This window comes from Paramisgurnus dabryanus, chromosome 3, assembly GCF_030506205.2.
Source record: "Paramisgurnus dabryanus chromosome 3, PD_genome_1.1, whole genome shotgun sequence".
NCBI lineage: Eukaryota > Metazoa > Chordata > Actinopteri > Cypriniformes > Cobitidae > Paramisgurnus > Paramisgurnus dabryanus.
Window position 1 is genome coordinate 3748324 of NC_133339.1, and position 14421 is coordinate 3762744.

General features: G+C 36.1%; 1 protein-coding gene across 1 annotated transcript in view; it reads left to right on the forward strand.

Annotated features, from left to right (window-relative positions):
- The window catches only part of LOC135734138 (Na(+)/H(+) exchange regulatory cofactor NHE-RF2), a 38475-nt gene that overhangs the window by 21901 nt on the left and 2153 nt on the right, over window positions 1-14421 (forward strand). Inside the window, exons 3-4 of the mRNA XM_065253020.2 lie at window positions 1175-1375; window positions 13572-13725. Coding sequence (XP_065109092.1) covers window positions 1175-1375; window positions 13572-13725 — 355 coding nt within the window. The remainder of the gene's footprint in view (window positions 1-1174; window positions 1376-13571; window positions 13726-14421) is intronic.

Genomic DNA, 14421 nt, shown 5'->3' on the forward strand with positions numbered 1-14421 from the left:
TAACACATTTGTAATAATTATCTTACCAGTGATGCACGGAGCAATCCCTAAAATTCCAGCAGTATGCAAAAGCGCCTTTTAGAGCAGTATCTGGTGCGCATTTTTTATTTTAATCACGCATGCACACCAGTTATGTGCACCCCGGTTATATTAACTTGCATTAACTAAATTCCGAAGATGACATTTTCTGAATGTTATTCATTCATATAGTGACCATTGATATTGAACATTAAACTAGTGATGTTTCTTTCCATTTTCCACACACAAAGCTCAAATTCATTGCAATTTCCTGTTCTCTTCTGATTGACAGGATATCGGCCATGACTTTTGGCTGTTTTTATCTCCTGATAGTGTGAAAAATTGCTTTTATCGACCGATACCAATTATTGGCTGGTATCTCGGTGCATCTACCCTGGACCACAAATCCTGAAGTAGCATTGTAGCAATAGCCAACAATAGACTGTATGGGTCAAAATGATTGATTTTTCTTTTATACCAAGAATCATTAGGATATTAAGTAAAGATTATGTTCAATGAAGAAATTTGTACATTCCCATATGTCTTACATACCAACTTTCAGAAAATGAACCCTTATGATTGGTTTTGTGGTCCAGGGTCACATTACATATATTCTGAAATAACAGTATTTTCATATATATCATAGTATTGGCATATCAATCACACATTTATATACCCTCTAGACAATGGCTTTAAAATCCATCCATTATGTTATTCATAATACATTTCATTGTGGTTGCTATGGTGACATGATGGGAATGTTTTCCTGTAGAGTTCCTGTTGGAGATGTACTTGAGCTCTTTACACGGACACATTATTAAATCTTCACATGCTGTTATTTATAGATACAACATATCCACTGTGTATCTATTCGCCTTTGGTTCAGTATTTACCTGAATAGTCATACACAGTCAAACAACCTTCAGGCCATTATTTTCTATTTAAGCCATTTTGTCATGAATGAATAGTACATTTCATAGCTGCTATCTCTTAATTTGTTGGTCATAGTACAGTTCTTATAGATGAAAACAGATGAAACACAAATGTCTATAAATCTTTTCAGTCACCACTATTATTTAACTAATGTTAAGAGTTTATTGAGCTTCAGATTTAGCTTTAGTTATGAGTTTAAGTGTGTTTATTTCTTATATCTCAGGAGGTTCAGCCTTCTTCAGACTCCTCAAACAGAGATCCATCTGAGCTTCTGCCTAGACTCTGTTGCCTCATCCGCTCTGAGACGGGTTATGGTTTTAACCTGCACAGCGAGAAGTCCAAACCGGGTCAGTACATACGGGCACTGGACCCCGACTCGCCCGCCGACCGCGCTGGACTCAAACCACAGGACAGACTCATAGAGGTGAGAGAAAGCAGAAATTATTCTGTTAAACCTTGTTTACATACAATAACAGACCTAAAAATGTATTGATTTTATTGCGAATGAATTGTAGTGATAGTATTGTTTTTTTTTGCAACTTCCTATTTACACAGAATTAAGTATTATGATGCAAAACAACAAAAAAAATATGTCCACATATGTGGACATCCAGGTCTTAGGAGGTTAAGAAAACTTCTGGGCCAAGTAGTGCATCTAACTCAATTTACTGATTAATGTCCAATATTTTTCAACTTTACTACAAAATTAGCTGAAGGACTCCTGTTTCCCGGACAGGGATTATCTTAAGCCAGGACTACGACTTAGTTTAATTAAGAAATATAACTTGTTTTAACAAACATGCCTTACTAAAAAACATTACTTGTGTGCATTTTGAGGCAAAACAAAGAGTACTTATGTATTTTAAGATATGTCAGTGCAAGTTGTTTTCAGTTTGGACAGCTCTTAAAAAAATGTTTAGTCTAGGACTAGTCTAATCCCTGTCCGGGAGACCACCCCGTAGAGTTTGCACAACTAAAGCCTTTGAGTATAGTCTTGTTTTTGTTGTGTGTATGCGAACATACACGTAAAGTCGAACGCATAGCCTTGCAATGTATAGTTTATTTATTTTATTTGTACGGGTACACAGTCGTTCGACGGAAGCGTATTGCTACAAAATGCAATGTATCTCCTGGGCATGCGCATATAATCCGGCGAAAAAATGTGTCTTTTGTTGACGAAAATTGAGTAATGAGCACTGTATGCAGACCCTCACGTATGTGTAAAAACTGGACTATACTTCGGCCTTAAAGGTGACATAGAATGATTGAACGGGGTATTTATCCTTGTTTTGTGATGTGACATGTAGACAAACATTTTTTGTTTGGGTCTGTAATGCCTTAGAAGCTTCCTAAAAACCTCTCTCAGGCTATGTTTACATTAATGCGTTTATGCTTTAAAACGCGTTACTTTTGCTACATTTACGCCTTTCATCTACACTACATCACCGTTTTCGACCCTCATAAACGGATTCGTTCGCAAACGCTGAAGACCCTGTTTTAGTTTGAGAACTCAGACGTTGCTCTGAGTGTAAATGAACGTAGACGGAGTCTTATGTAAACGAACAGCTGACGTTAACGTGACAGCGCATCATTTTCAAAGTAAAAATTATTTTATTCATGTAAATGTTGGTTTGCAACGGAGGTTTTGCCAAAAAATAGTAAACGTCTACCAACCAGCTATTATAAACGCTATATCGGATTGTTTTAACATGTATCCTTATAGATAATGTCTGTTTTATATTAATGTTTGAGTATTGTTGGGTTTAATGTGTTTATGTTTTGTTTAAATTTAGTTAGCTTACGAAAGATAGACTGTAATTTTAAACGCCATATAGGCGTTGCAAAGGCCAATATGAAGGGAGAATTGTAATGGGTCAGACATTATTTTCCAGTTTAATGTAAGTTTTGTTTGCTACTTTAAAATGAATTTCGTTTCAGATAATTTGTCTCTTAATTTTAATCGATGTTTTGTTGATAAGTTTTGTGAATATAAATTAATAAAAACAATAAACTCAACGTCATTAATATAATGCTCGTTTAGGCGCTTGGCTTTTAGCTATTTGTGTGTTGCTAGCGGAGGACGTGCACGGACCTCGCACACTTTTAAAAATTAATGCAATAAGCATTTCTGGTAGGCTAAAGCAATACTTCACTTCATACTATGTTTGATTGAAGTTTGCATTTGCTGAAATTTATTTTTGCTTCAAGTTCGCTACTGTTTAGTACTGTTCACTTGAATGCTTTTTTTTTAAATCATAAAGACCTTTCTGTTTAGTTATAAAATCAAAATTAACCTATTAATCATATTAATATGTTGTAGGGGGGAAATAGAACAGTATAAGTGTTTATGTTTTGTTTAAATTTAGTTAGCTTACGAAAGATAGACTGTAATTTTAAACGCCATATAGGCGTTGCAAAGGCCAATATGAAGGGAGAATTGTAATGGGTCCGACATTATTTTCCAGTTTAATGTAAGTTTTGTTTGCTACTTTAAAATGAATTTCGTTTTAGATAATTTGTCTCTTAATTTTAATCGATGTTTTGTTGATAAGTTTTGTGAATATAAATTAATAAAAACAATAAACTCAACGTCATTAATATATAATGCTCGTTTAGGCGCTTGCGCTATTAGCTATTTGTGTGTTGCTAGCGGGGGACGTGCACGGACCTCGCACACTTTTAAAAATTAATGCAATAAGCATTTCTGGTAGGCTAAAGCAATACTTCACTTCATACTATGTTTGATTGAAGTTTGCATTTGCTGAAATTTATTTTTGCTTCAAGTTCGCTACTGTTTAGTACTGTTCACTTGAATGCTTTTTTTTTAAATCATAAAGACCTTTCTGTTTAGTTATAAAATCAAAATTAACCTATTAATCATATTAATATGTTGTAGGGGGGAAATAGAACAGTGTAAGACTTTCCCAAACACATTTTTATAGGTTCAAAAATAGTGTCTGTTATAGTTGCCAGCAAAGGACCCATGTATGACTTTTTGTCAATATCGCACACCCCTAGGCTGCATAAACGTGCAAAGGTAAGCTATTATTAGAGTAATAAGTTATTTTACACTTTTATGCGCATGCCCAGTTACGTGATTGGTCATGTTTCATGCGTTTATGGTGGTGTATAGTGTGGATGAAGATTCTTTTTAAAATGCCAGTATAAACGAGGATCGTTTTCATTTTAAAATGCCGTTTTAAAACGCAAATGCTCTAATGTAAACATGGCCTCAGATAGCTCTATTAGGGTGGGGGATTTTAAACAAGTGGTTTTGCACCTATTTGGCTCCCACTACTGGCTTAACTTGCAATCTCATTACTGATTGGCTGACTTTGCTGCCACTCAAAAAATGTAGCCAATTATTTTAAAGTGGAGGGGCAGCTGACATTTCTAAAAGAGGAATTTCTATGAGACTGAGATGTTTAGCATGTCTAGCACTTTTTGTATGTTCGTGAATGCGGGTAGTAGGGCTGGGACAACGCGTCGACGTAATCGACGACGTCGACGCAAAAAATACGTCGACGCAAAATATGCGCGTCGATTCGTCAGACCCAAAAAGGCGGCGCAGTAGTAGCAACGCAATTGGCTTCAGTAATTGCTCACGACTGCTCGGGGGGACTGAATTGCTCATGACACCTGTTTCACACAGCAAGGGTGAGCAGTGCCTGCGGCCGCGCGGCGCGTGGTTTTTTCAGCGCCCATGTTAACAAGCATGCGCATGCACCCCGCCGCATGAGCAGCGCGAGCTCGCGGCTCGAAACGGATATAAACGGAGGTCGGAGCCAGCTGCAAATACTTGGGCGGCTCTGTAGCAACAGTGCTGCAATCGTTTCTGCGTGGTTCTGCTGCGCTGCTCACGCTCAATTAAAGTGAAAGTGCTTTGTTTATGGTTTAAATGCTCGTGGATTTACGCGAAAAAGTGTCATTTTACCATAAAATCATGAATGTGATGCCAAGTGTGTTTTAAACAGTCATTTGAGCAATTTAACAGAAAGCAATGAAATATGTCACTGTTGCCAGAAGACTGCGCTTTCATTCACTCTCTGTCCAGCAGTAAATGAGTCCTAATCTATCTTAACAAACTTAAGAGAAAGAGATTTAATAATATATATGTGCTTCTTAAGTCTATAATTGTGTTTATATCTGTCATTAAATGGACTAGCACGAGAACAGCACGAAAACAATGTGGATTAAACAAATCTAGTTATAAAAATTACACAGACCATCAAAAGGCACATTGAAGAGGTTTTGCTCATAAATGCATGTAAAATAAAGTAATTTGAACTTGAGATTTTTATACGGTTACTTAACTGCACAGTATGTACAGTACAAATGCTTTATTGAATGCTACCTCTGTCTAAGAATGCATTATTTTGCACTTGTATAGTCTTTTTTTATTTTGAAATTTTAAGAGCAATAAAGATATATTGAAATGTTTACATTCAGATATGTAAATCAACATGTATAACTTGCTATTAGTTAATTAATGGGGAGATAATCGAGAATCGAATCGAATCGAAGTCGAATCGGACTGACAAAATGAATCGTTAGATTAATCGATGCATCGAAAAAATAATCGCTAGATTAATCGTTAAAAAAATAATCGTTTATCCCAGCCCTAGCGGGTAGACTACCATTATTCAACAAAGACAAGGTAAAAATGTTTTTTCTCTCTCTGTCACCTTTAAAGGGACACTCCACTTTTTTGAAAATAGGCTCATTTTCCAGCTCCCCTAAAATTAAACGTTTGATTTTTACCGTCCATTCAGCCGATCTCCGGGTCTGCCGCTACCACGTTTAGCATTGAATCTGATTAGACCATTAGCATTGCGCTTAAAAATATCCAAAGAGTTTCAATATTTTTCCTATTTTAAACTTGAATCTTCTGTAGTTACATCCTACACTAAGACCGACAGACTAATTAAAAGTTGTGATTTTCTAGGCAGATATGGCTAGGAACTATACTCTCATTCTGGCGTAATAATCAAGGGCTTTGCTGCAATAATATGACTGCAGGAGGCGCAATGATATAGTCGGCTGTCCTCTTTGGCTGAAAATAGTTCCCTTGGTTACTTTCAAGGATGTAAAGTCTACCCAACTCATATTTAAAAACTAAAAACACAAAAAGTTATTATTTAACGTTATTATACTGTTTTATTATATACTACTACACATACTTTGCTGAAGAGAGACCATACCATTGGTCAAGTAGAACCATACCACCGCTCAAACAGCTTGTGTCGAATGCATTTAGACCTCAACACTGAACACAAAAACTGCAATGATGATGACAAACAACAAACATCATTCATTAAAAAGCAAACACTAAAACACACTTTTTGTAAGTATTAACCATATTGGTTAATATACTAGAAAACATGCTGGGAACTTTCAATTCTTTGCTTTATGTAAAATAGTTTGGACAAACATTTCTGAGTCCAATTGACAACATATTAAGGACTCTTATTTGGTAAACATATAATAATGAATTGACTCTACCTACATAAAAAAACCTTTAAGGTACTTTAATGACTTTTTGAAGTTTAATTTTTTTACAGTGCAGAAAAGAAAAACTTGATATAATCTAAAAGGGATTTACTTATCGCTTTATCACAGTGTAAATAAATGAGATACATATTCCTGAAACAGCAATCAAATGAATTTACCAGTATGTATGTGAGGGAAAGAAAGGACTGGGTTTTATTGATCCCATAAGGACAGTTGTGATAATATAACAGCATACATGTGTGTGTGTTGACAGTTCACTACATACACATGTGCACAAGCTACAGTTTGATGATTCATCCAACACTAAATCCACACTCAAACACACTCACAGCATCCATCACATTGAGTGGTATGTGGGTGGCATGTGATAATGTGATGACTCTCACCAAGTCAAGATGATAACATACTGCACTGCATGTCAGATTGCTAGAGTTGAATGCATTCATTATCATCACAAAATACACTTTCATCACATATGCAACCAGTAACTTTTGAACCGAATGATCAGTAGATGTAATAAATAGATAATCCATCTGTTTTTATTTATTGCTTATCCTACGTTATGTTATTTCATGTGAAGAGCACTGATGTGGGGCCTGTGTCCTTCAGTATAGTCACTTACTGTAGTTCATGTTGTATGGAGAATGATGTAAGAGATTTTCTTTCATTCATTAAACCCATTTATAGTGATTTCAAACCAAGTGTATGCGTACGATTTACTTTGTTACATTTCATTAAAGGTCCGCTGTGTAGATTTTTTGCGGCATCTAGTGGTGAGAGTGTGAATTGCAACCAACAGCTCAGTACACAGTTCACCCCTCACTTTTGTACGCATAGAGAAGCTACGGTAGCTGCCACAGGACAAACATGTCATTGTCTAAGACATGGGTCTTCAACCGGGGGTCCGCGGCCCCCAGGGGGTCCGTGACGGAACTGCAGGGGGTCCGCCAAATGATGTTCAACAACAAGCTATTTTTTGCTTAAAATGTAAAATATATGTACAAAACGTTACATGTCTCCTTTAAGTTGTGCACGTGCGTGGCCGCATAGGTTTGAAGGCGCGCGTTTAGTTTAGCCAGCGGACCAAAATAAATTATCTAAAGATTATAAATGTCCACTCAGGAAGCAGCAGTAGACAGAAAAGTCATCATAAAACAGGTAAATCTTATGTGTGTCTTTCTTTCAGAATGTCATTTTAGAATCAGTGCAACATGTTGTCTCATCTATATTTCTGGACTTGGACGGCTTAAAGCGCTAATTCAACAGGCAAATTACACCACACCGCGTCTGCATTTTAAACTGTGACAAAACTATCGCTCGCATTTAAAAATGAATGAAACGCGCGCCGTGATGGTGCTTTGTGCAAGATTCAGTCAGGTTGAAATCCGCCTCTCAAAAAGTTTCCCCAAAGAGATGAGCTCGGACTCGTTGCATGTTGTTCTCCTGAGTCTGATATGAAGCTATGCAGAAAATAAACCTGCGTTACTCAAACTCGTGACAATGATGATACACGAGAAAGGCAACAAACCTCTTAATTATAAAGTAGCACAACCTCTATCCCCACCAGAATAGACAGTCTTTGTGCCATTCACCATGATCAGTCATCTTTATAAACTGAAAGCCCTTGTCCAATTCACAGTGAAATTAATATATATTACACTGCAAATACCTTAAAATAATATATTATTATTATTATTATTATTATTATATAAATATAAAAACTAAATCTACTTTAACAAAAAAATATGCAATTTATTATAGTATGGCTGTGTGACAATATGGTTTGTTTCTATTTATAAAACAGTTCCAGTCCTTGATTCTGATTGGTCATCAGTTGTACTTTACTCCACTTTGCGTTGTGCCTAATACGAAAAGGCAGACTCTTGTACCTTACTGCTTACCTAAATATCTTTGTTTTACACATTTAGTATTAGGGGGTCCCTGCTCCATGGCTGTCTTATCTAAGGGGTCCCCGACCCAAAAAACGTTGAAGACCCCTGGTCTAAGATAATGTGACGAAGCGCGCTCTATAAAGCAGTTGGTCCATTTAGGGCTACTGTAGAAATATGGCGCTGTGAAATGACTACTTCCATGTAAGGGGATCCGCGGTGTATGTAGATAAAAGGCTCATTCTAAGGTTATAAAAACAGTACATTTCATTTTGTAAGTCTTTATACACCATATATATATAGTTATTAGGGATGGGAAGATTCCCTGATTTGTTTGGTGCAGTTAACGTTGCGATGCATTGGTTTTAAAAAGTTAGCATTTGCATTGCGATGCATCGTTTCTAACATATTACATCGGTAAAATATGCTACGTCCTGCTGACTTATCACCTGCTGGAGTATCACAACACTACGGAAACTGAGGCGTGTCATTAAAAGTCACACAGATCATACCATAGAGCAGGGCTAGTCAACTGGCGGCCCGCCAATCATCTTTATCCGGCCCGCCGTTCACCTTTGGCCGTTTTTCAATCTCCTACGGGTACGTAATTATCTCATCCAATTCAAGCTTTGGATGCATTAAAATAAATAAACTTATGCGACTACACCGCATGTGACACGGCGACCGGAAGTGATGTATTTCAGTGTGTTACAATCAAAACTGTGTGCAAAGTAAAAAAAATGTAATTATTTTTAAATCATTTTTTTAATTATTTAATTAGTAACACTTGAATACCTTAAAAACAATTAATTACTGGTAAGTAAATTATTAACTATACATATATTCGTAGATTAAAGGTTCTCTCCCATGACAGATTTACGATTAAACTACAATTTCATTACAACTGCCACTAGGGGGCAAACTCCCGACAGTTATGTAATGCAGGGTTTCCCTCAGAAAATTTGTTAGTTAAGGTGGTAGGGTTGGGCGGGTGGTTGGGGCCAAGGGTGTGGCAATCAAAGGGGCGGGGCGTATGCGTCATGATGAAAATTAAAATATTTTAATAAAATAAATAAATAAAATATTTATTTTTAAAACACTCAAATAAAACTTAATTTTGAAGAAACTATGACAAAAAACGAACACATACTAGATTATTAATGAATTTAAATGTTTTTAACAGATACATCTAATGGGAATAGCTGTGTGATGAAGTGAAACTAAAGGGTTAATAAACACAAACTGAAGCAGATGTTGTAGATCGTCTGGCGAACGATGATAGATAGTGCAAAAATTGTAAACACTGATTATTTCCCACTATTAATTACATTATCTTAAAGGACTGTAACTACTGTAGCATGTAAATAATGCACATGAATAATGTGAGCAAGAGTGCTCAACAATTATATCTAATCAACAGGCACGTGAAACCTTAGCAGGTTGCTCAAACAACAAAATCACCAGCTAACTTACTTTAAAATAAGAAGAACTATTGACAAATACAATAACAGGCTTAAATAAACCCAAAACATAAGTCCACTTACAGTTTTCACAGACACGCATTTTATCAACTGGCTATCCTCCAGACATGACGGACCACATCTTATCTCATTTCGTCTCTGTGGCGCACGTCCCCGCATGCGGTGTGATCCGCGTACGCGCTATTCTCAGAGATGCACTTGACGGCCGTTTGTGCAGCGATTTTTTCATTATTTTTTTGGACGAGCTAGTTAAGGCGGTAGGGTTTCCAAGCTTAGGCGGGCCGCCTTAACTGAAATATGCTGTAGGAAACCCTGTGTAATGTATGTTATGTAATGTACAATGAAAAGGCTGTTTAGCCAATATATCTATACAATATATAAAAAAAGAAAACATGTAGTGCAATTTTAGTCATTAGGAGAAGTGGCTATATGTTGTGAATACTTGACATGTAACAATTAATGAAAGTTAAAGAGTTATAAACAAAATATGTTTAAAAGTGTTGATCTTTTACACTTTTGCTATAAACATTTGGCTCTTACATGTTAAACTGTAATTTGTGTAAATATTAATAAAGAAAATATAAGTTTTCAGTCATTTAAAAGGCTTTTTTTTATGTTTTTGCATGTTTTTTAATATGTTTTTTTTTTAATATACTACAACAAAAGTAACAAAAACGACAACCACACATACACACATATATGGTAAAAGTAAAAAATATATAAAAAGTTAAAAATAGGGGTAAAAGTTTGGCCCGTGTCATATTTACAATTTTAAAATCTGGCCCCCGAAGAAGAGTAGTTGAAGACCCCTGCCATAGAGCTATCCTCCACCAAGTAATTACAAATCAATGGGCGTCAGAAGCAAAAAAAATGTAGGTGGGTCCAAAGCATTTACTGGAGTTAATAACCAAAAATGTATTAATTTAAACTTAATTTTTAAGAGTGTATTGTGTAAATCATTGTATGTCACGACCAATGTAATATTAGTAAATGATGATTTCCAGTAAGAAAAACAAATCTTGTTTGGTGTCAATCTTTGATATTCTTCCCCATATGTCTGTTATATCTTTACTGAGTGTTGTTCCCACCTCTTGTAACCTGTAAACCCCACCTCCTTGAGTTTTCTTTAGTAAATAAATGCATCCCTCTCTCTTTCTCTCTATCTGCTCAGGACACTGATACCTGAAACCCACACGGCTGCCTGTGTGGCCACAGCAACACACATTAATATTTGATGGTGTTCAGTTTAATACAGCACATGGTCCATCTGTGTTTAGGACGATCAGTGTGATAAAATCCTCTTCAGCAGAAGGGCAGCGTTCAGGGATCTTATTGTTTTGATTGATTAACTTGGTAAATTTGGTAAAATGTCTTTCCTCTGTTCAGCTGGTTAAGAACCTTACTCTACCATCTAACATGTTGCTAAGCAACCAATGGAGGGACAGTATAGACGGTTTCATCGGACGCGCGTGATACACGTCTGGCTCCGAACTTTACTTCCGGTTTCGTTTTTTTTAATGGTCTGACTAGTTGCTAAACTGATCTCTTGAACAAATGCCTCCTCGAAAATAACAAATGTTTTGGTTTCCTAGATAATCTATGTGTTGTTTTTTGCTTGTTATATAAATAAACTACGTTTAAAGAACTTTGTTGTTATTTATTCTTAGCGGAGCTTACCGGAAGTTACGTGCGGACCGCGACAGCCGCTTGTTTATATTGTTACTGCTGAAACGGTCTATAAAAAGGTATATGAAGACATTGACTTTATAGTTGTGTCCCAATTCGAAGGATGCATCCTCGAAAGCAATACTCGTTATTTGGAGGTGGCAGCCTCTGAAGTCCGTGAACAGAACTGAAATTAAACGCTCTAGCCTTCGGAGGATTCATAAGTTGTGTCACCTTCTTTACGCGGCCACTGCGCCTGTCAGCGGGACACAGCGGAGATGTTTCTGACTTAATATATAAATATGGAACCAGAAAAATATTCATTTGTTTTAGAAAATATGACACAATGATGTAGATAACTAACCAACAGTATATCAAATTAATCAATTTGTGGAGAAATAAGGACGCATTTTGAGGTTTCATTTTAAGCAGCCTCCGAAACGGGATGGCCTTGCTAGGCCTACAGTCGCGCTGCCGTGACGCAATCGGTCTTCGAATACATCCTTCGAAGGTCGCAGCCTTTAAATTGGGACAGAGCTATAAAGAAAGAAATAAATAAATAAAAAATTTGACCCTTTGTGATTTATTGTTTTCTGTCTAAAATCATTCGACATAAATATAATAATATATGAAAATATAACCTTGCTATCTTTAATATTGATTGACTGAGTAAAATCATGTCAAAGATTGAAATTGATAACTGAAATCAAACTTTGATGCTCTTAATCTCATCATTAGATTATAAAACTTGAGCCTTTTAAGATAAGGTCACAGATTATTGGCTTTAAATGTGACTGAATGTTAGAGTACCAATAAAATCAAAATGAATTTTTTTAATGAAATATTGCAGTGTTTATTATAAAAAATATATCTGAATAAGTCATTATTTTTTATAAAATTCATAAACTTCAATCAAAACCCAAAAAAATTTTTCTGAGCTCGTGTTGATCATTCCCTGATGATGTCAGCTAGTCGGCTTGGGCGGGAGCATCGTTTAACTCCACCCCCTTTAGTCTGCTGCCAGTTCCATTTCTAAATGAAACACCTACTTTCTATCCAATCATAGTAGGGTTGGAAAGATCTGTCGACCTAATCGTTTACGTTGATTATGTAATTACGCCAATTTCTGCTGGAAATGTGTTGATGCATCGCACAGTTTACATTTAAAAATGATGGCGGCTTATTATATATATATATAAAAAAGTTAGACTATTCAAAAAAAATAATCGATAGATTAATCGGTTGAAAAAATTATCGATAGTTGACGCTCAAAATCAAACTGCAGTGAAAAACGCAGGCCAAGCTACTATTTTCCTTGCGTGATATTCTGTTTCAATCTAAAATACGTCCATAACACGGAAGTAAAGTTGATCGCGATTTCCAGTTCACAAGGACATTAATGAGTTAGTGACAGTGAGACCACCATCAAATGTTTTTTGTGTTGTGTTTTACTAGACATGCATATTTTAATAAATGTATTTATATCTGCCAATATTGGTATGATCAGTACTAGGCATTGGCTGGTTACCAGTTTCAAGGTATACCGAGGTTTTAAAGAGTCAAGGTTTCAAAACCACTAAAAATGTATGTGATATCGTTTTCAAGGAATAAGCTTTTAAGCTTAACTTAACAAAATTAAGTTAAATAATTAAGTCATGTAATTGACTTGATGTTTACATTTAATATTATTAATTTTAATACATTTTACTTTTTGAAAGAATATCATCATTTCAGGCCTTATTTTTGCCTGGCATACATGTTGTATGTTGCTTAAAAATAAAATGTATTGTGTCCAGTTGAAAAGTTGTTGTTTGTATATCCAGACATTTGAAAATAACACATTTTAGTGTTGCAATGGCAATACAGTGAAACCATGGTATTTTTGCTTAAGGTTATCATACCTCCAAAATCACATACCATCCCATGCATAATCGGTACTGACATGCAGTAGTGCATTTAAAACTATAGTAATTTAACGTATAATATATTTTTCTTATTAAAAGCATTTTTGTTCCAGTTTTGTACCTACAGTATAGTCAGATGTATTTTTTATTCTCTATCTCTCTCTCTGCAGGTGAATGGTGTAAACATTGAATCTATGAGACATGCAGAAGTTGTGGCCTTTATCAAGAAGGGAGGTAATGAGACGCGTTTGCTGGTGGTTGATCCAGACACAGATGAACACTTCAAAAAGATGGGCATCACTCCCACCAGCATTCATGTTAAAGGTACAGACCCAGTTTAAGACGGGTACAAAATTGTGCTTTGTGAATTTTGTTTGTAGGCAGGCGTGCCCAATGCACAAAAATTATAACAATATCTAGATGACAAAAATCTGATCTTTTGCTCCAATTGATGGTGCTATCATCATTTTAAAAAAAACGCAACCTCGAGTTGTTTAGAGACTTATGTGCATAAAAAAGTAACACATTTTGAGCAGAAAATATAGTTATTTAAATACACATGGTACAGTAAACCAATGCATACCTCTTAGCAGGTTGTATCAGATGCAGGGTCATACGCTGAAGTAACCGTCTCTTAGATCAGATCTGAAATGAAAGAGAATAAACAATATAAAATAACCTGCTCCATATGTCTGTGTTGCACAATCAGTCTTGGTCTTAATTTGCTTTTCCTGGGATTCGAGGGGGAGTTTGATGCGTTTTTGTGCTCTTGAGGATCAGAAACAGACAGATCCTCAGCTTCCTCTCCCAGGCTCTCTATAGAGGTGTCTACCACTGGACCCAGGCCATTAAAACCTGGGCTGGAGGCCATTTTGGTCCATCCACGCAATGAATGTCCTGCGAGTTTTGTTCTGCTTGCCAGCTGTCCGGCTCCAGACATACGGGTCGGATTAAAGTTCAATTGAGTCGAACACTTTGAACAGGCTACTGACAGATCTCTCACATAATTACAAGCGGGAA